Consider the following 21,717-nt stretch of genomic DNA (forward strand, 5'->3'; position numbering starts at 1 on the left):
TGCACGTCCGGAGCCTGTGCTCCGCAGCAGGAGAGGCCACAGCAGTGAGAGGCCCGTGTACCACAAAAAAAAAAAAAAAAAAAGTATTATAAACCTATTACAGTACAGTACTACACAGCCGATTGTGTTAGTTGGGTACCTAGGGTAACTTTGTTGGACTTAACGAATAAATTGGACTTAATGAACGAATGTGCTCTGGGACCAGAACTGGTTCGGATGTAGGGGACCTTACTGTAACACTGTGTTAGTCTGAGGTGTATGACATAATGATTGGATACATGTATATATTGCAAAACGATCACCATAATAAGTTTAGTTAACATCAATCACCTCACATACTTAAGAGTTTTTTCTTGTGATGTCACCGATGCCCTATTTATACAGGGAAGTGTATACTCTTACAGTGTTTCGATTTTGAACCCTGTGAATATATTACTGTCCAAAAAAATTTTTTTTAAGAAAGCTATGAGAACAGAGCAGTACTGAGAACTGTGAAAAATTGCCTGTCCGCTGCTTGGTACGTATTCAGTGTAAAGGGCTGTGGGTCTGATTGAAATCAAGCCGAAGCAGAAGAGATGGAATTGTCAGACGCATTTGACAGCGAGGCCGGGTAGTTTCTCTAGTCAGCTTGTGCTCACCTGGGGTGGTCCCGGGTTTTAAGGGTTTCTTTTTAGCCAGAGAGCACCCTCCATCCTTTTTCTCCCCGGCTTCGCTTTCCTTCCTTGGGTGCCGGCCGTGTCTGGTGTAGAAAGCAGGAGAGTCAGAGTTCTGCTACATTCAGCTGTTGCTTGGGTACCAGCATTGAAAAATTAATGCCCAAGAGCAGTTATTAATTGCGTATTTGTATAGCCGATATGGAAAAGTCTCTGCTTCAGTGGAGGGTAGCCTTGGTAGCATATATAAAATCACTGGTGTATGCTCTGGTCTGGGCCACCAGCCCTTTCAAATTTAGATTCTGACAGCTCTGGGAGGTGGTTCTGATAACACAGTCCCACCTTTAAATATAAGGGGTATGGGAAGCAGAGAAAGAGTCCCTTCATGAGTGAGTAAGTCAGGGAAATGAATCACAAGGTGTGTTTAGATGAGATCTGTGAGGAAGGCGGGTTGGGTGGCCTGGAACGGCATCTGTTGAACGTGTCTGTGTTGAGCGTTAGGCGGCTCAGTACTGCCTTGGCGGCAGGGCTTGGTGGCAAGGGGCCGGGCCCCTGCCCCGCCCCCTGCACCTGGCCCGGCTTGGTCTTCCCTGGTACGTGGTGCTGGCGTCCTGTGCCCGCGCCCCTGGTTCCCTGCCGTCGGTCGGGCCGGCAGTGTCCTGCCAGAGCTGGGAGAATTCAAGTTCTTGCTAGTCCTTTTCCCTCAGGCTCAACATCACTATCCATTTTTTTTTTAATTGAAGTATAGTTGATTTACTATGTTATGTTAGTTTCAGGTCTGTAGAAACTGATTTTGGTGACACTTCTAATGTGGATTAACCCTGTCCCCTTGAAACAATGAGATAATTAACTAAGTCCTACCCTCAAGGAAAACTCCAGAGAAGAATATACAAAACAGAGTTTAAAGCAAATTTAGATACTTTGCTTCATGAACATGCTTTACTTTGATGTGTGTGTGTTTGTTTTTAATTTAATTTATTTTATTTTATTTATTTTTGGCTGTGTGGGTCTTCGTTGCTGCCCGTGGGCTTTCTCTAGTTGCGGTGAGCGGGCTTCTCATTGCGGTGGCTTCTCCTGTTGCAGAGCACGGGCTCTAGGCGCTCCGGCTTCAGTAGTTGTGGCTCACGGGCTTAGCTGCTCCGCAGCATGTGGGATCTTCCCAGACCAGGGCTTGAACCCGTGTCCCCTGCATTTGCAGGTGGATTTTTATTTTTTATTTTTTTGCGGTACATGGGCCTCTCACTGTCGTGGCCTCTCCCATTGCGGAGCACAGGCTCCGGACGCGCAGGCTCAGCGGCCGTGGCTTACGGGCCCAGCCGCTCCGCAGCATGTGGGATCTTCCGAGACCGGGGCACGAACCCGTGTCCCCTGCATCAGCAGGCGGACTCTCAACCACTGTGCCACCAGGGAAGTCCCGGCAGGTGGATTCTTAACCACTGCACCACCAGGGAAGTCCCTTGATGTGTATTTGATAATTACTCCATTGCCAGTCACTAGAACTCAGTAACACATATAAGAAAATTGATAATCACAGCTGATCAGTTTACACCTTCATCCTCCTTTATACAGCGAATCTATTTCAGTAGTAATTCTGAAATGGAAGGAATATAATAATGTCCACTGCAGGCAGTGAAAATCTGTATTTGAATACATATTATAATAGTAAAACTTTTTTTTTTTTTTTTTTTTTTTTTTTTTGCGGTACGTGGACCTCTCACTGTCGTGGCCTCTCCCGTTGCGGAGCACAAGCTCCGGACGCGCAGGCTCAGCGGCCGTGGCTCACGGGCCCAGCCGCTCCGCGGCACGTGGGATCCTCCCAGACCGGGGCACGAACCCGTGTCCTCTGCATCGGCAGGCGGACTCTCAACCACTGCGCCACCAGGGAAGTCCCAATAGTAAAACATTTTAAAATAAAATTGTACAAAAAGAAAAAATGAATTAATACTTCTCACTTTCGTTTTTTGAACAAAGAGGGAAGCTTATGTACACATGGTCTGTAAATGCGGTATTTGTCTTTTAGTGCATCATAAATTTCTCTTCTATTTGGCAAAAACTTCTGAAGATTTTCTTTGCAAAAGTCAGATAAAATGGCCAAATTATAGCAAACAGTGACATAATTTGATCTGTTGCTTTAATATGTGTCCAGTTCTTGGTGAAAATGAGGCAGACATCTTTGATTTCTTCTGGCAGTAGATCCTAGCATCTTTTGTCATTTCTCTAGCAGTCTTCTTTGAAATGTGATTTTTTTCCCCTATATAAGTAGTTTATTTTCTTAAATTTTGCTGTTGAATAGTTAACAACCCTCTGTTTTACAGTTTCTGTGCACTGGTCTTCAGAGTTCTCCAAATTAACTTCCATGAAATACGGTGTGTGTTAAGGAATAAGTAAGAGATACGTGATGATAATATGAAGTTTTAAGTATATATTATGAAAGCGTACAGTAACCACAGCAATTATTTAGAACTTAGACCAACAAAAGTTGTTTTTGTTTGTTTAAGGAAAGAATATCATATCATTGACATTGTTTTCAAAATGCAGGTATATAGTGATAAGCAAAAGCAGACTGATTTTTAATCAGTTTAATTATGGTTTTTAAAATGATATACAGATCATGCACTTATTGTGTGTACTTCAGGACAGATTGCTTTCACTGTGTGCCACTTTCACTTGGTGTGTCACTAATTAAGATTCTCATTAGACAAAGGTAGTTTTCTCTCTATCTGAACATGTATCTCTTTAGACTCCTTTGCAAAGTCCTCCTCATTCTCTCAATATTGGAATTACACAGCTTTTGGTTCTGAGCCTTTTCTCTTTCTCTGTTTTTTTTATAGATAAGATATATTTGTGCAGCTTTTAGCAGTTTGTATGCCAGTGATTCCCATTATATTTCTCTCCAACCTAGATTTCTTTTTATCCCCAGTACGTAGCTATTTCTTACCTCCTTGAGGTCTGTCCACTAGGTGTTGCACAGTTAGCTAGTGGAACCAAACCAAAGTGGGATTCCAGATCCTCTCCTGCGGGTTTTCTCTTCCCCCGTTTTCCATCTTAGCTAATGACACCACTGTCCTCCAGGAAACACAAACGAGAAACTGACTGAGATGGCATACTTGACATCCCTCTTCCACCGCCCCCCCCCCACCATCTGATTCATCACCCAGCCATGTTCATTCCTCCTCCACAATAAAACTTGAATCTAACCTGTTTTTTTTTTTTTAATAAATTTATTTATTTATTTTTGGCTGCATTGTGGGTCTTCATTGCTGCACGCGGGCTTTCTCTAGTTACAGCGAGCGGGGGCTACTCTTCGGTGCGGTGTGCGGGTTTCTCATTGCGGTGGCTTCTCTTGTCGCGGAACACGGGCTCTAGGCACGCGGGCTTCTGTAGTTGTGGCACGTGGGCTTATTTGCTCTGTGGCGTGTGGGATCTTCGCGGACCAGGGCTTGAACACTTGTCCCCTGCATTGGCAGGCAGATTCTTAACCACTGTGCCACCAGGGAAGTCCCATGTATTCTAATTCTTAATCATTTGATTGTTTTCTGGGTACTTTATATTCTTGAATGTTAGAACTGAGAACTGATTCTCAAGAAGTATTTCCTCATTCAGCTTCAGTTTGTGTCACCCCAAAATTCATATGTTGAAGCCCTAATCCCTGATGCAATGGTATTTGGAGGGTGGGGCCTTTGGAAAGTTATTAGGCTATAAAGCCCTCATGGATGGGGTTAGTGCTCTTATAATAAGAGACAGAAATTGTGTAATGTGATGAGAAATGGTGTGTATGTAAGGATACAAGAAGACATCTGATGTCTGGGAACCAGGAAGAAGGGATTCAGCGGGCTGGCACCTTGATCTCCAGAACTGTAAGGAATACATTTCTGTTTTAGCCACCCAGTCTAGAATATTTTTGCTATAGCAGCCTGAACCGAATGAGACAACTTCCCTCGCCAGAATGTAAAGTCCCACGAGGGCAGAGACCTGGTTTTGTTTCTGCTGCCTAGAACAGTGCCAGGCTCACAGGAAGCCCTCAGTTATTACATGTTGAACTAATACAAGGAATGGTTGAGCCTGTGATTCCTTTATGCCAAGAGTTCAGCTTTCTTTCTGCCCCAGCACACTTGAGACATAATCCTTACCAGTGGCTTGCTCAGAGCAGCAGTGATTCTCAACCTTGCCATCATTCTTGTATTTATTAGAAAGATACAAACAAGAATGTGTCTTCACTGTGAGAAGAAAAATAGTTTCAGTGAAGAAAAATAGCCTCCCTACCCACCAGTTTATTTCGATACCACTAGAAAGTTGATGTGGTAGTAGTTGTGCCTAGGCTGGAGCGATCAGAGGGTAAAGTAATTATCACAGCCCTGAGAAGAGAAATGAAAGAATTTGGTTACAGTGCGGAGTCCCGGCTTTGTAACTTGTGATCAGGGACCGCATTGCCTCTTCTTTTTTATTAATGCATCCAGCTAGGTGTTCTTAGGCTTTTCATATGGAAACGGGTAACCTGGGTTATATTATCAGGTTCTTTCTAGTTCCGTTCCAGACAAGAGGCGGCTGAGCCTAACAGTAAAGCACTCAGGTCTTAGAGTTCACCCCTGTCACTTACTAACTGGTTAACCCTGAGCAAGTTACTTAACCTCTCTGTGTCTCAGCTTTCTCTTCTGTAAAATGAACTTGCTAGTTTGCCCACTTCATAGGGTAATATGTGCAGTGATTAAAATAGTGCCTTCCCAGAAACATTCGATAACATGTCAGCTGCTATTATATTCTGTGGTTCCTTGTAATGACCTGTAATGTTCCCTAAAGTGAAGAGCGGTGGGAAAGGAGACGCATTTAAAGTTAAAAACTGTTGTATTCTGTGCTTTTCATTGTGAAGCAATTTGGTGAAGAAGCAGAAATTTTCAGTTAGCATTGAGAGTTTTGAAGCATTTTGTTGAGAGTTTTGAAGCATTCTATTTTCTGCTTTAGTCACCAAAGTAGTAGAAGGACTGGTTTTGGTCTCTGGGCGCTTCACTCTAGTTTGAGAGACAAGGCCAACAAAAGTTCAAAACAGCATGATTTAGAGTTCATCAATGTTATTATTCAGAAATAATCCAGGAATTCAAAGGTAAGAATCTGAGGTTGGGGCGATGGAATCAGCCAGCCCTTAGAGAGCCTGAGCTAGACTCCAGAGGGTGGGCTGGGTTTGGAGAGAGGTGATGAGAAAGAGCAAAGGGAGAAACTCCTTATTCTTACTGAGTCTTTCCTTCCAAGCACTTCTGAATTAACCTGTGTGAAAAACAGGCTGGTTGGAATATAGAGGGCATGTGCAAAGGAGAAATAAAATACTAGATATGGGCTTCCCTGGTGGCGCAGTGGTTGCGCGTCCGCCTGCCGATGCAGGGGAACCGGGTTCGCGCCCCGGTCTGGGAAGATCCCACATGCCACGGAGCGGCTGGGCCCGTGAGCCATGGCCAATGAGCCTGCGCGTCCGGAGCCTGTGCTCCGCAACGGGAGAGGCCACAACAGAGGGAGGCCCGCATACCACAAAAAAAAAAAAAAAAAAAAAAAAAATATTAGATATGGTAAAATGAGACGAGACAGCATAGGACCCAGAATGGTCAATAGGATTTGGTGTCTAGAATATAGGAGACTCATTGTGGGGGTATTTTTTTTTTTTAACCTGTTGGATTTGTGATGGTAGTAGAACATATAAGTAGAGCTCTCCTACATTATCTTTGAACACATATTTTATTTATTTATTTATTTTATTTTTCTTTATTTCTTTGGCTGCTTTGGGTCTCAGTTGTGGCACGCGGGATCTTCTGCCGCCATGCGGGGGCTTCTCTCTAGTTGTGGCATGTGGATCTTCCCTCTCTAGTTGTGGCACACGGGCTCTCTCTCATTGAGGCACACAAGGTCAGTAGTTGAGAGGTCCGTGGGCTTAGTTGCCCCGCGGCATGTGGGATCTTAGTTCCCCAACGAGGGATCGAACCCATGTCCCCTGCATTGGAAAGTGGATTCTTTACCACTGGACCACCAGGGAAGTCCCTGAACACATATTTATTGAGGACCAACCTACATGCCGACTCAGAGCAAGGCTCTAGGGATACATGGGGATCAAAACGGACAAATATCCCTGTCTTCATGGAGTTTACAGTCTAGTGGGAGTGGGTGACAGAAATCACACAGCTATGACTACACATCGTAGTCAATAAAAATTGCACGGGTAAAGGCCATGAGGTTAGGGTGGATGGGCCATGGTACCTTGGAGGAACTTAAAAGGCCAATATAGCTGGAGCTAAGAGTGAGGGGAGAAGAGTGAAGAATGAGGAGGCTGGAGTGGTAGGCAAGACGCCTAGCTAAGAGGTGAAGGCTAGAAAATCAGATCTGAGTCAGCATTGCAGAGTTGGGGGTTAACAGGAAGTGTGTGTGGTGGACAGAAAGCAGAACTCTGAGAAGTGGTAGGAGGAGAAGCAAGGAAGCTGAAAATAAGCCACCGGTTAGAGAAGTGGGCGTAGAACCGGGAAAAGTGGATGCTGAGGACAGTAATGGCCAACGCTTCCCACTAGGCTAAGAAGGAACGCTGAGGGAAAGGTTGTTGACTTTGGCATTGAGGATTTTGGTGACCTTCAAGCAGAAACAGGGTTTTAAGAGATTGAGGAGAAAGACTGGGTGGTTAAGAGGTAATGGCTATAAATCACCCATTTAAGAAGCTGCTAAGGAAAGCATTTTTTATAGTTTTAAAAATGTGTTTGCTTACAGATAGTTCTTTACTCAGCTAAGACGATCCATCTTATGTTTTTCAGATGAAAAAAAAGATATTGACCATGAGACGGTGGTTGAAGAACAGATCATTGGTGAGAACTCACCTCCCGATTATTCAGAGTATATGACAGGAAAGAAACTTCCTCCTGGAGGGATACCTGGCATTGATCTCTCAGATCCCAAACAACTAGCAGAATTTGCTAGGTAAGTTATAAGAACTTTTCCTTTCTTTTAGTAAAAGAAAGTACTTGAGTGTTGCCAGCTGTGTTTTTTGGTGCCTAAGTTACAATAGTGGTTTGTATTCTTGCTCTAGGGAAGCTTCTGAAAACAAAAGCAGTTGGTTTTTATTTTCATTGGTAACTATGCTATGAATGTAACTGGCACCATTTTAGATTTGAATAAGATGAAGCAAATACCTGCTCTTTAATTCTGGAGTTGCTGTTGCTTGTGAATAAATAAAATGGCACATAATTTGTTTGGAAATGGATCTTTACACTGCCTCCTGGCCTCTTTGTATACATTTTAAATTTGCGTGTATTGTCCTGGTCTGAAGCTGCTGGAGGCCTGGGTCTGTACTGGATTTGTACAGCTGAGCGCTGGAAAGGACTTCATCCGTTCTGATTTCAGCATGTCATCAGTTAGGCTCCCGGTGTTTTGTTGATTTAAGCTGGCATGACAGGAAGAGATCAAATATTTAGGGCCAGGACCCTGTGCCTGACTAGCCAAGGTGAGGAGCAGGAAGGAAGGTCTGAACCCAATGGTTGTTTATTTGTTTTGCCTGAAACCAGCCAGATTCCTATAGAAACCTTGGCCCCTTTTTACTTTATTTTCTAATATAGTGTGGCAGTTTTTATAAGGACGTGAGAAAACCCACACAGATGTAAAATTTTAAATAAAATGAAATGAACTAATAAAATCTAGAGTAGGAAGTATACTTCTTTTCCCTACTTGAGGTTGAATGGAACCTGGAACAGCCCAGGAAATTGAGGCAAAGACAGAATCAGGAAGAAAGAAATCTTTGTGCTCTCCTGCCCTGTCTACAGAGTGGAGCACCTTTTCCTTCCCTCGCCTCTTGAGAGCAGAGGAGGGAAGAGCCGGGGACCCTGGGGTGTCCTGGTCGCTCCCAGCCTGCCAAAATCAAGCTGGGCGGCCTCTGGCCATTTGGGCCTCTGTTTCTCCGCGTGTCATGTGGGTATAAGAATACCATCGTGCTTTGATAAAAGGGTCTGTACCCTTTTTCTCCTTTCCAGTGAAACTGTACTTATAGGGACTATAAACATTAATTTATTTCTGATTTATCATGGCTTTAAAAAACTTAAGGCCCTATCCTTTTGTTAATGACACCGTGTTCCAGCTTTTATTGCTGTTTGTATTTTAAATACAGATATGTAAATTGAATATTAACTGCCCTGTTCCCCTCCCCACCAAAAGTACAAATAAAAATGGAATCTGTGGGATACATAGTTAGCAGTGAGGTCAAGAGTTTTTGGACCGATTGAGCCAAATATCATACCTGTGTCTCATGCTGTCGTGTGTTCCTAAAGTTAGTCACATCTTCCTTATGGTACTCAGACTTATTGGGGTATGGGCTGCTGTCCCAGGGATAGAGGGTGGAACACGGGAATCAAGGAGAGCTTTGTGGAGGGGGCAGCGTTTGATTTGGGCCTTGAAGAACATAGAGTTCTGACAGGTGGATGGGGTTTTCACGGTGGGGCCTCCATGCCAGAACAACACGAACACAATACACATTCACTATCCAGTATATATTCAGAAAACAGAAGTAGTCAAGTTTGGCTGTGAATTAGGGTGCTTACAGGGAAATGACTGGGTTTATTTTAGGTAAACGTAAACCAGATCATTAGAGCCTGTGAATACTGGGCCAAGATACGGGCTCTTTAGTATGTAGTAGACAGCTGGTGAAGGTTTTTGAGCAGTAGAGAAGGGGTTTGTATGATCAGAGATTTAATTTGAGAGAATTACTTTTCAGCTGTATCCAGGCTGGATGGGTGCAGGGACACCCAGGAAGTGGGAGAAACCAGTTGAACAAGACCTCATGAAGGCCTGAGCCAGAATTGTGGTGGGTGGCGGTCAGACTATGTAAATGTGAGTAAATGTGACAGAGATGACAGGAGACAGTGGAGGACGGAGACAGGTTGGCTGTATGTCTAGAGGGAGGGGCAGGTGCACATGAATTTTTTTTAAATGCACATTAAAAGCTTTGCTCCATAGGTGACAGGGAAATTGGGAGAGGGTGCTGGTTTGGGGTTCAGAGTATGCAGTGTTTGGTTTTAGATGCTGAAGAGACATCGTGCTGGACTTGAGGTGGATTCAGGAAGTAAGTTAGGGCTAGAGCCATCTGATGGGGGGTGGCTAAGAGCATGAGAGTGTTCTGTAAATAAGCTCTTGGTGGGGGCAGTAGGAGGTTTTGGAGAGAAAAGAGTAAAGTCTTGGGAAGGCCCTTGTATTCAGAACCAGTGACAGAGCCAAAGGATCATTCAGACAGGTAGAAGACTCAAGAAAGTAAGTACAGGAGACTTCCCCTGGCAGTGTAGTGGTTAAGACTCTCTGCTTCCATCGCCGGGGGCACGGGTTCCACTGCACCTCCCTGGTTAGGGAGCAAATAAGATCCCACATGCCGTGGGCTGCGGCCAAAAAAGAAAAGAAGAGAAAAGAAAAAGGGAAGTACAGCATTCCAAGAGCCAGTAGAGTTTCCAGAAGGGCGAAGAGAGGGAAGAATAAATATTTCTCTAAATAATATATTGTGAAGTAATTCTGGTGGAGGAGCAGAGGGCTGAGGCAGGGTTTTGCAGAGAGGTGGGGCCCATGGGTAGTGAGCGGTAGAAGTAATTAGGTGTTGGTGACCCTTAACGTTGTTCCCCTTGCTGGAGAATTGGGGCAGCAGTCTTAAAGCTTCTCCCCAGTTCTCTCTGAACAAAAACTCCAGGATGTTTCAGCTCTAAACTCAGGCACATGTCGCTAAAAGCTTCCAGGGAGAAAAGATAGGTCTAAAAAAGGATGATAATTAAACCTGAATGAGAATTTTCTTCAACAGCAATAGATAATTAGAAGACAGAGGAGCAATGTTCTGAGATTTCTGAGGAAAATTATTGTAAACATAGAATTCTTGATCCAGCAAAGCTATCAGTCCAACACAAGGGCAAAACAATGGCAATTTTAGACACCTGAGTATTCGTTTTATGTTGCATGCATCCTTTCTGAAGAGGTTACTTGAGGGTGTGCGCCAGTACAATGAGGATGAACATCAAAGGGAAGACTTCCTAAAGAATACAGTGAACAGAAGATCAAGAAGACTGCTGTGCAACAGGCTGGAAAACTTGTTCAGTTTAGGAAGTCTCAGTGGGTTGTAAGAATTTCTTCAAGAAAAGTCCATTTCATTCAGTAGTGGATAGAATGAGCAAGAAGCTAGAAGATCTTGGTAGTATGGGAAAGAGTCTTCTAAAGAAGAGAAGATAGTCAGAAAGTCCGTGACAAGGGTGGCAGGGTTAAGAAAACCATGGCTTAAAAATGGGGCATAATTTTGACAATATTTAAAGAGAGAACACTCATTTGACTTGACTCTAGGAAAATTCTCTCCTTGGTAACTGAAGCTCTACTGTATTGGACTCGGAGAGCATGAAATATGATCCTAGCACACAGTTAAATTCTTTAGTAAGCATTACTTATGTAATTACCTGAATATAGTGTGTGTTTATTTTCTTTTATAGTCAGCCTGTTAAAGATTTCATTTTGTCTACAGAATAGAATGTAATCTTGCTCCCCTGGACAACATGTACAAAGTAAAGGTGCAGGATTTGGGCAGTTGTGAGGTTGGGCTCATTCTCATCCCCGTTTTCCATAGTATCTCTTGAAAAGATGATGTCAGACCAAATAAATCTCTTCTAATTGGGCAGTGGTGGTGAGAAATAGTTGAGCCTGTAATGCCCTATTCTGTTAGGCTTCACATTTTGACAATGTAACAGCTGTGAATAGGACTTTCCAGAGACCCCAGAATGGTGACTGGGTCTCAAAGCTGTTGACAAAGAAGCGCCAAGTTTCAAACTGTTGGGAGCCATATCTTATCTTCTTGGCTTATAAAAATGCACAGAACTTGTTCTCCTGGCCTCCTCTTTTCATCCACCCCCACCCTGTGACTCAGTTCTCGGCTTAAGGTAGGATGTTAGTTGCTTTCCCCTCCCCTCCATGTACTGGGGTCGTAGGATTCTGGACTGGACTTGGAACTGACCCAAGAATGTTCAGGTTCCTGCTGCACTGAGCCTAGACTGCTTAGGAAGTCACTTAGTGTGTGTGAACAAGTATAAGAAATAATGACTTATTTGAAAGTCATGGTATTGCGGAGGTGGGACTACGGTGATTTTGTTGTTTCTTGAAATGTCTTTTTAGTAAATACTTCAAAAATTGGTCAGTGGGTGGGACCTGGAAAATTCTGTTCCCTGATTAAATTTTGTGCATTTTTCATTAACTGAACTTAGCCCTTTGGAAACCTTCTGTGCAGGAAGATCAGAACAACGAGTGGTTAGGTCAGTCCCAAGTTGGTGGTGGTTTGTTGTGGTTCACTACCCACCCTGAGACTTTTTCACTGGTTTGATAGAAAGGTGAAGTGTGATGGTGGAACTGAAATGCCGTAAAACCCCTCAATATCACATGAATGCGCACTAAGAGAGAACCCCTTGAACAAACTTTGGCTCATTTGTCTTAGGCGACACAAAGAAGGGAGGTGAATGGTGCTTGCAGATGGTAGTGCTATTACACAGGGCCTTCTGTCCCGTCAGCACAGCTGGTTCCAGTCTGGAGTCAGTTAAGCTGCTTATTTTCATTCAAGAATCACTTCTTCAGAAATGTTTCATTTTGGCTTCTGGGACATTTACAGCTTTAACTTAGTCAGAACTTCTGGTTCACATAATGCCCTGCTGAAAATTGTCCAGGAAATTCCTGCAGTTTGTGGTACTGGTGTCCAGCCTTTCCAATGTATGCAGAATGGCAGAGTGTAAAATCAGCAGTCACATCATAGGGTACATAGTCTCTACTTTTAATTGAATAGGAAACTTTTGTTGCCTACCTGGCTCCTCCATATAATTTCTGATACACGGAGGGGGCCTTTCCACTTTACCTGTGCTGTTCTTTCTCAGTCTCTCAGTCCTTTAGTTGACAATGGTGGTTTGGAGCCACCAGTACCTTCTGGGTTGTTAAATACAACCGGCATGTTTTTAAGGAATGAACTCAGTTTTGCCTAGGCCCATTGAGCACAGGTTGGCGGTAATAATAGCCGTCATTTCTCAAGAGCTTAACGTACATCATCTCTTAATTTTCACAGCTCTAAATAGGTAGCATTAATACCTTTTTACAGAATAAGAAACTGAGGCTGAGAAGTTAAGTGATTTGCTCAAGGTCGTGCAGCTGGTTGAAGCCAGCACCCAGTCACACATCCCATTCCACCTCGTTCACGATGCTAATGCCGTTGTCATCGTCTCCAGGTCCAAGAGCTTTGTAAGTTTCTCAGTCAGTGAGAAACTCCTATCTTGGTTACTTGTGACTGACCAGTTTGGGTGGGTCAAGAAGGTATTCTAAGTAGTAGTATATAATTTTAGTCTTTTTTTTAAATTACTCTCTTTTTTAGGATTTCAAATATATATATATTTTTTACTCTGTAGGTTTATGTACCAATCGTTGCCACAAAGATTTTAATTTTAGTCTTTACTCACAAAACAGAACACTTTCAATCTAGGTACGCTTGTTTGGAAATTGACCTTTTTAGTGTTTGCATTCGAATACAATGTAAAAGGTACCTGCATATACTGCCTCACTTGCCACTCTGAAGTGAAGAAGAGTGATTTGCTCAGGAGCTTAAGAGTGGCTGCAGTTCAATACCTGCACTTCCTCCTTGCGTCCAGGGGTGTTTGCCCAGTGCGTTTTAAACTCTCATTCTAAAATTAACTAGATTGCTAAATTATTAGCACACATTTAAAAAATGACATTTTAAGAAGAAATGCCACTTAATAACATTCAAAAAATAAATCAAGAGTTGGGTGAATGGCACATAGGATTGTTCTCTTTACTTTTGTGTATATTTGAAATTTTCCATGATAAAAGAATTTAAGTTCCTAGGAATGAATTTAAGAAAATTTGTGAGGTCTGGGGACCCTCGTAGGTAACTGGGCCACACCTATCCTTCGGGCATAGGCATTTCACTGCCATTGTCCCCATGTTCGAGCCCTCAGGCGGGTGGAAGAGGGGAAGGGTTGTCAGTATGATGTATTTGTCAACCCAGTGAATGTGTTTTTAAAGTCAGAGTTTTTTGGGGTTTTTTTGAGGTAATTTGCATACAGTAAAATTCACCCTCTTTTAGGTTAGTACCATTCTATGAATTTGGACAAAGACAATCATGTAGTTATCTTCACAGCCAAGACAGCATTTGAGTGGAATCATCAAAGAGTAAACATCTTAATTGGGAAAATTGAAGCTTGGTTCTTAATATACCGTTATTACTATTAACATTTGATTGGAGTAGAACCCTGTCGTATGAGTCACTATTATTTTTCAGACTCTGTTATTACAACCTCCAGGTGGCGCAGTGGCACCAAATTTTTGTTGTACCTGGTTTTGTGAACTCAGACCCAAACTCTATCTAAGGTAACATAGGCTAGTTCAGAGCCCTGTACACAGCAGGCACTTAGAAAATGTTTGCTAACTGATGTCGTAATCTTCCAAGTACAAGAAAGAACAAGTATCTACGGGGTTGGACTGGGGAGGATACCAGACTGAAAACGTTCTCTTAGAATTCCAAGTAGGAAATTTGTACTGTCTTGAACAAACTCCTTAGAGATAAGTTATAGCTACCAGATGAATTGTTTCACCTCTGCTCATCCCGGATGTGGAAAGTTTAAGGAGGTGATTTCATGAGTTCAGGTTTTATAGAGTAAGGAGCATCAGGGAATCCTTTTCTCAGATCAAGAGTGAAGAAGGATGATACTGTTAGGGCCTTTGCTCCCTTCAAGATGACAGCAGCAATCTTTCATAGTAAAAGAGTGGTGGTGGATTAGCCTACTCTTAGGGAGCGTCAGCTCATTTGTGTATTAAATATGCACCCTTGTACAGGAGTGTGAGATGGCAAAGCTAGGGACAAGAGCATCAGTTTCAGAGATTTTATTTTGGTTTTTTTGTTTGTTTGTTTTGTGTGTGTGTGTGTGTGTGTGGTACGCGGGCCTCTCACTGTTGTGGCCTCTCCCTTTGCGGAGCGCAGGCTCAGCGGCCATGGCTCACGGGCCCAGCCGCTCCGCGGCACGTGGGATCTTCCCGGACCGGGGCGCGGACCCGGTTCCCCTGCATCGGCAGGCGGACGCGCAACCGCCGCGCCACCAGGGAAGCCCAGTTTCAGAGATTTTAAATCTTTATTTCTAGTTTTTCTAGGAACTCTTAATTTCTCACCCTCTACCACACACAGATCTTTAGGGAGTTTTGGAGAGAAAGTTTTGACAAAAGACCAAAGCTTGGTTCAGTGAAAATAGCAGGTAGGTAAGTTACCAAATAAGCAAACTCTGGGTAGTAACTCCACAGGCAGGGCTCTCGCTGACCGCCCAAGTGGTGGAAACTATAATCTCCCTCCCATCACCACCAACACCAAAACTAATAGTATGATAAAAAATTAAACAGCGTGAAAAGGTTTGGGGGTGTTCCCGCCAGTCCCTGGGGGCTCCTCCCCAGGGTAACCAATACTCACAGTTTGCTGTGTTTCCTTCTAGAGCTATTATACGTATATGTATATAAATAATTCTCTGTTTAAAAGGACTTTTCTGTACCCTTTTAAAAAAATAGTCTATTATAAACATCATTTCTGTCAGTATAAGATGGACAACACCCCCTTTTTTAAGCAGTTGCATAGGATGTATAGTTTTAAGACCCTCCCATATCTTCCTTTTTTAAAGCACCCTTATTATCACGGCAGCTGCTTTTGGATACCTCACTTTGCTTACCTCACTTTGCTCCCACTAGGAGTTTCATCTGTGGTTTTGGGGCTGTTGGTCTTTTTTATTTTTTAAAGAGTTTGGGACAAAGAGCAGATACTTAAATCACACGGTTCACAGTGCCATCCTAAGCTGCACCAGCTTATTAGCTACGAGACCGTAGGCAGCCACTCAGCCGTGCTTGTGCTTGAGCACGCTTACCTGTGGGTGGAAGAGTGCTTTTTCACCGTCGCAGGTCCTCAGAGAATGTGTTTTCTAATCCCTTCCCCTTCACGGAAGCATGTTGTAATCTTAGTTTTTGTACCTATAGGGAAAGCATTTTAGGGACTATATGATTTATGCCAGATGAGTCTACCCATTCCTACAAACTTCTCTCTCTTTTTTTTCCCCCCTTTGGTAAGAATGAAGCCAAGAAAAATTAAAGAAGATGATGCTCCAAGAACAATAGCTTGCCCTCATAAAGTAAGTAATGCCAGGGGGAAAGTGCGCGTTACTGTGAAGGAAGCTTCAGAGCGCTTATAGGAAATCGCACTTTTTATTTCCAGCTTCATAATTGAGATTCAGTGAGGAACTATAATCTGGTTTCGAAATTCAAGAGACTGTATTTTGTGATGTAAGTTTTGTTGTTCCATAAAGGCCACTTAAATTTAAATACTATTAAATGGGGTTACTGTAGGGTACCAGTGTTTTAATTATCACTGTGTACCGAATATACTCTGTTAGGATTTTATTCTTTTTGGATTGTTAACAAGTCAGTCTTAAGGCATTGGGTTGTGTCTCACCCATGGACCTTTATGGGACTGTGGGCTCCTTATAGAAATTTGGAAGTCATTTTGGATGTTGCGGAAGTGACCCTAATAAGACTTCATCACTTCCTTCACAATTTTAATTTACCCTGTTAATTGTGTGTTGCTAGGGAGTACTTAACTGTTTTCAAATGTGGCTATTTATTAGTCTTTAATGATAGCCTAAAAGTACTTGGAGATATCGATTGGGTCTGTTTTAAACTTAATTGGAGGTGAAAATAAAGTATCAAGTAGGTGGTACAGAAAAACAGGAGGGGAGAGATTTTGAATGGAATAAAAAATTTAAAAAGATGACAACAACAATTGGAGAAGGATAAATTTACTTTCGTGGTCTCACCTCTGAACACTGTGCACCCATAAATTCTTTTTGTCTCTTTTTTTAATGTTCTTGCTGTGGAAATTTTGATATGTAAAAGCATTTCTGTTGAGGCCCAATACTAATAAGCATTTGAGAACAGCTGTGCCTTAAGTGCTCATCTTCTCTCTAGCTTCTCTCTGTACTTCTTTGCCAATAAGATTTTTTCCCCCCAATTCCATTTTCTGAATGGAAACTCAGCCTAGGGGTCAAGGTGAAAAGCTGTGGCCCCCACGCCCCCCTTGCCTGCGAAGCTGTGCAGTGTCGACTCGTGCTGTCCTTCTGTCCTGCTGTCTGATCATTTCCCCATTCACTCCATTATTGGGCAACAACTGCAGAAGAAATGGTGCCGGGCATGCTTCTCCCGGGCACCGCCTACCCATCTGCCTCCCCCCTGCTCTGGTATCAGTTGACCTGCTTCTTTTCCTAGTGTCTCACAAAATAAATTTCTTCTGTAGTTGCCATTCCTTGGAGACCCTCTTGCTTCTTTCTCTGTCAAGAAGGGGAAAGAGGCAAAGAGAGAAGAGGGAACAGTAGGCGATGGAGAATGACAGCCCATTCTTGCAGCACAGAATACGGGGCCCACCAAAGGTAGTGGTGGACTGCCGTCATCTTAACTCCGTTTCTCTCAGTGCTTCTGTTACTTCATCTGGGGGCGTAGCCGGGTGAGGCGGCCATGGTGTAGCCGGCAGCCAGGGTGTCTGGGTTCTACTCCCAGCCTGGCTCCACTAGCAGCGTGACCTTGGGCAGGTCTACTTACAGACATCTCTAAGCCTCAGTTTCCTCGCTGTACAACAGAAGTTTGCATTCCATGTTAAGGCCTTTGTCAGCTGTTTTTTTGTTTTTTGGGGGGTTTTTTGTCGTAAATAATTTAATATTTCTACTGTAGTATGAAGTAAAATAAAATGTATGTGGGGAGGTTGGGAGGGTCGTTGTATTGTGTCAGTGAAGGCTGTCAAGCGGTAGAATCGTTCGTAACAGTTTGCGGAGTGAACCACTAAGCTTCTCTCTCTGTTCGAAGGGCTGCACAAAGATGTTCAGGGATAACTCTGCCATGAGAAAACATCTGCACACCCACGGCCCCAGAGTCCACGTCTGTGCCGAGTGTGGCAAAGCTTTTGTTGAGAGCTCAAAACTAAAACGACACCAACTGGTTCATACTGGAGAGAAGTCCTTTCATTGCATGTTCGAAGGCTGTGGGAAACACTTTTCACTGGACTTCAATTTGCGCACACATGTGTGAATCGACACCGCCCAGAGAGGCCACGGTGGGGTCCTGGTGACTCACTCGGGGGGCCGTCCCAGTTCTCGACTCCACCGCGTGTGATCTGTGTGGTACCAGAGACGGGACGTATCAGGGTGTTTCTGGAGTGTACTTGACGTCAGGAGAAACACGGGGTTGCTCGAGAGCAAGCCTAAAACAGGAGTTCTCATGCGTTCACTGTGGGATTAAAGCAATTTAACTTGCTGTAGTTAACTAATTTTTTATCGTATATTGAACTGCTAATTGACAGGGAACTTCTAAAATTTTTGCTGTAGGAGAGTAACTTTGAAAATAGTATTTTGCCTTGTTTTTAGAAGACCATGAACAGGTGAATGAATTAGCAGTGCAGCCGGTAAATCTAACATGGTTCTTTTCGATACTTGACACCAGAAACCTTCCTAACCGTTTGTCTCTTATTATTTGAAATATTTACACAAACGTTAGGACCCTAACATAAGATTTAGGAAGATTCTTGCTGTTTTGCTGAATGTTTCTCTCACGTTGTATTTAAACAATTCATAAGGGCTATGCATGGGTCCTAGGAGTTGTCGGGGCAGAGTTACAGCTCCCTGCCCCCTAATTTAGACTGTATCTCAGAAGCTTCCCCCCAGGGCAGGGAGGGGCAGGGAGGAGCGAGAGTGAGGTAGAAGAGGTATAGGCTGCTCTCCCCGCACCGCTGGGAGCTGCCCCTGCCGGGCCTGGTCCGAGTCTGAGCGGGTTGTCTCTGGTCTCTCCTCGACAGTGCACGTTCGAAGGCTGCGGGAAACGCTTTTCACTGGACTTCAATTTGCGCACACATGTGCGAATCCATACCGGAGACAGGCCCTATGTGTGCCCCTTCGACGGTTGTAATAAGAAGTTTGCTCAGTCGACTAACCTGAAATCTCACATCTTAACACATGCTAAGGCCAAAAACAACCAGTGAGAAGAAGAGAGAGAAGACCCTTCTCAGCCTCGGGAAGCATCTTCAGGAGTGTGATTGGGAATAAATACGCCTCCTTTGTATATTGTTTCTAGAAAAGAATTTTAAAAATGAATCCTACATACCCAAGGGACATGTTTTGATAAAGTAGTAAAAAGTAAAAAAAAAAAAAAACTTTAATAAGATGACATTGCTAAGATGCTCTATCTTGCTCTGTAATCTCGTTTCAAAAACACGGTGTTTTTGTAAAGTGTGGTCCCAACAGGAGGACGATTCATGAACTTCGCATCAAAAGACAATTCTTTATACAACAGTGCTAAAAATGGGACTTCTTTTCACACTCTTATAAATATGAAGCTCACCTGTTGCTTACAATTTTTTTAATTTTGTATTTTCCAAGTGTGCATATTGTACACTTTTTGGGGATATGCTTAGTAATGCTATGTGTGATTTTCTGGAGGTTGATAACTTTGCTTGCAGTAGATTTTCTTTAAAAGAATGGGCAGTTACATGCATACTTCAAAAGTATTTTCCTGTAAAAAAAAGTTCTATAGGTTTTGTTTGCTCTCTCAATTTTGGTTGTGTTCTTTGATGTTAACACATTTTGTATAATTGTATCGTATAGCTGTATTGAATCATGTAGTATCAGAATATTAGACGTGATTTCATAGTGTTAATCAATTTAAACCCATTTTAGTCACTTTCTTTTTTTCCGAAAAATACTGCCAGATGCTGGTGTTCAGTGTAATCTCTTTGCCTGTTCGGTTACAGAAAGTGGTGCTCAGTCGTAGAATGTATTGTCCCTTTAACACCCGATGTGTGCATCCCGTGTAACAGAAAGGGCAACAATAAAATGGCAATCCTACAGAAAGAATATGGCAGAAGAAGATCTGTAAGCACAGTCTTATTTCCTTTTGTTGTCCAGAATAATTACAATTCTTGAGCCTCCCAGAAATTGGAAGTTAAATAAAGCAACTCAAGTTTCCTTTATTTTGCACTCAATTACAGTGACTTGTGATTAAAGCGATGCATGGATATTTTAATACTTCCCATGTGTACTGAATTCTGAAAGAGTAGGTAACAGGCATCCCGAGTTAAGGAACTACCTCAGAGTACCCCACACCAGGCCCGTCGGGAATAGGATTTTGATTTTGGCTCCCCCGGCAAACGTGACCGAAGCAGTTTGTGCCCTGGCCTGTGTGTGTTCTCAAGGTAAGGTGTTACCTGGCAGGGGGCGCAAGCAGAGGGGAGACCAGGCATTTCCATTGCTCAGGCAGCCTTCAGGGCAACTCCCGCAGGTCCTGGCTTGTCTAACAGGAAACGCTTATGGTTATTGGCTATTTGGTTTGAGAGCCTTGGTTCCTCCATCTAGTGGAATCTTGAAACGCTAGCACATTGTAGCAGTTGAGCGCCAGTAGCTTACTTTTGTGCTTCTAAATGGATACTGAGTGCAGATTGGCAAGGTGATTCGGTTATTAAGAAAACTGTACTCAGTGAGTACTTTACCTCTCACATTGTGACCTCTTAAATGTACGATTATAATTTTTGGATTTTACTTAGAGTCAAATATCAGACTCATGAGACTATTTTATAAACTGCCATGATACAGCAAAATCCCATTTATTCAAAATGCAAACATACTGTGTGTCGTTGTGCTGTATGCTTGACTCTGCGAAGTAATTGACGGACTAGCTAATACCAGAGATTCAGGTACAAGACATCCAGGACATCATCAGGTCAAAAACATAGCCCTGTCTCTTACAGCTTCTCCATTGGTCCTATACAGGAGGATTGGTGACCTAATGACAGTGACCCTGTGGCCCTCCGGAATTTTGAAGTGCCTTCTGAATCATAGATGAAAAATTTAACTTGAGACACTTTTTTCTATTTGTTCAGAATCTGTTATCCATTGAGTAGTTTGATGGAACTGAGTTAATCAGAAGACCCCAGCTGTTCTCTGGGTAAGCCAGGCTTTGCTGTATCTGGCAGTCAGGAGAGAGGTAAGCCCATGGCGGAGGTCCCCTTCAAAGCTGAGCGTCCCAGTGCGAACCTGTGGTTCTTTGACTAGACCCGGGGCAGAGGCCTCCACCGCCACCCGTGGTGTCGGCGCCCGTGCTTCCCTCCCCACCGCACCCCTGGGTGCGCAGTCCCCGAGTGGCTGTGTTAGGGGTCTGGAGCTGCATCACCCTCACTCACCCAGCATTGTGCCACACTGGAGCCTGGTCCTGGCACCGTCCTCAGGACTCCTGCCCAAGGGCCCACGGCAAGACAGACTTAGGCTGTGGGAACGTCTCCCCAGCAGCCCCGAGAGCCATGTCACGACCTACAGAAGCCAGGCTCCTGAGCTGGAGGGAGGTCCCTCTTCCTCTGTGCCTTGACCCCTTGGGGGATACCTTTGGTCATCTCTTCTGTCCCTTTCTGTCTCTGAGTGGAATAGCCATCACTCCCCTTGACTCTTTTCTCTGTTCACGTGTTTGCTCTCAATCTGCAGAGTGAATCTGTGAAAGGCACTTCGTTGGGCGTTTGAGGAAAATTTAATGCCCAGACTCCTCATTGACGTAGCACTCTCAACTTCACACCAGTAGCGTAGGAAACTGATAAACGAGCGACAGCTTACAGAGTAGAGGTAGTTCTCCTTGGGTATAACATACCCATTTTGCTCGTGGTTAGAATTTATAATTTTGCTAAAGATGTAATTTACTAAAATTTAAAATCATGTTCTCACAGTGAGTCAGTTGTCTTGAGGATTAATCTGATTTATAAGTAATACTGATAGACATATTTTCTTACATCTGAGCTGAAATAAATGCATGTTTCTAGCATATGTAATATAAAAACTCCAGAGGATAAGTTTACATTTAACGAGATGTTGTTTTCTATTTTTGGATTTCTTATTATTTTCCCCTTCATTTGGTGGTAGGGGTTTAGGGGGAAGCATAATATTTGTATAAAGAACTGTCACCCCAGAGTGACATTTATTTTCCAAGGTGACATTGAGCT

General features: G+C 43.4%; 1 protein-coding gene across 1 annotated transcript in view; it reads left to right on the forward strand.

The window, feature by feature from the left end:
• YY1 (YY1 transcription factor) overlaps positions 1-20,226 on the forward strand; it is a 29,366-nt gene extending 9,140 nt beyond the window's left edge. The window contains exons 2-5 of the mRNA XM_028496390.2: positions 7,405-7,595; positions 15,772-15,832; positions 17,553-17,709; positions 18,536-20,226. Of these exons, the coding sequence (XP_028352191.2) occupies positions 7,405-7,595; positions 15,772-15,832; positions 17,553-17,709; positions 18,536-18,720 (594 nt within the window). The 3' untranslated portion in view covers positions 18,721-20,226. The remainder of the gene's footprint in view (positions 1-7,404; positions 7,596-15,771; positions 15,833-17,552; positions 17,710-18,535) is intronic.
• Positions 20,227-21,717: the final 1,491 nt, after the last annotated feature.

Source organism: Physeter macrocephalus, chromosome 11 (genome assembly GCF_002837175.3).
Source record: "Physeter macrocephalus isolate SW-GA chromosome 11, ASM283717v5, whole genome shotgun sequence".
NCBI lineage: Eukaryota > Metazoa > Chordata > Mammalia > Artiodactyla > Physeteridae > Physeter > Physeter macrocephalus.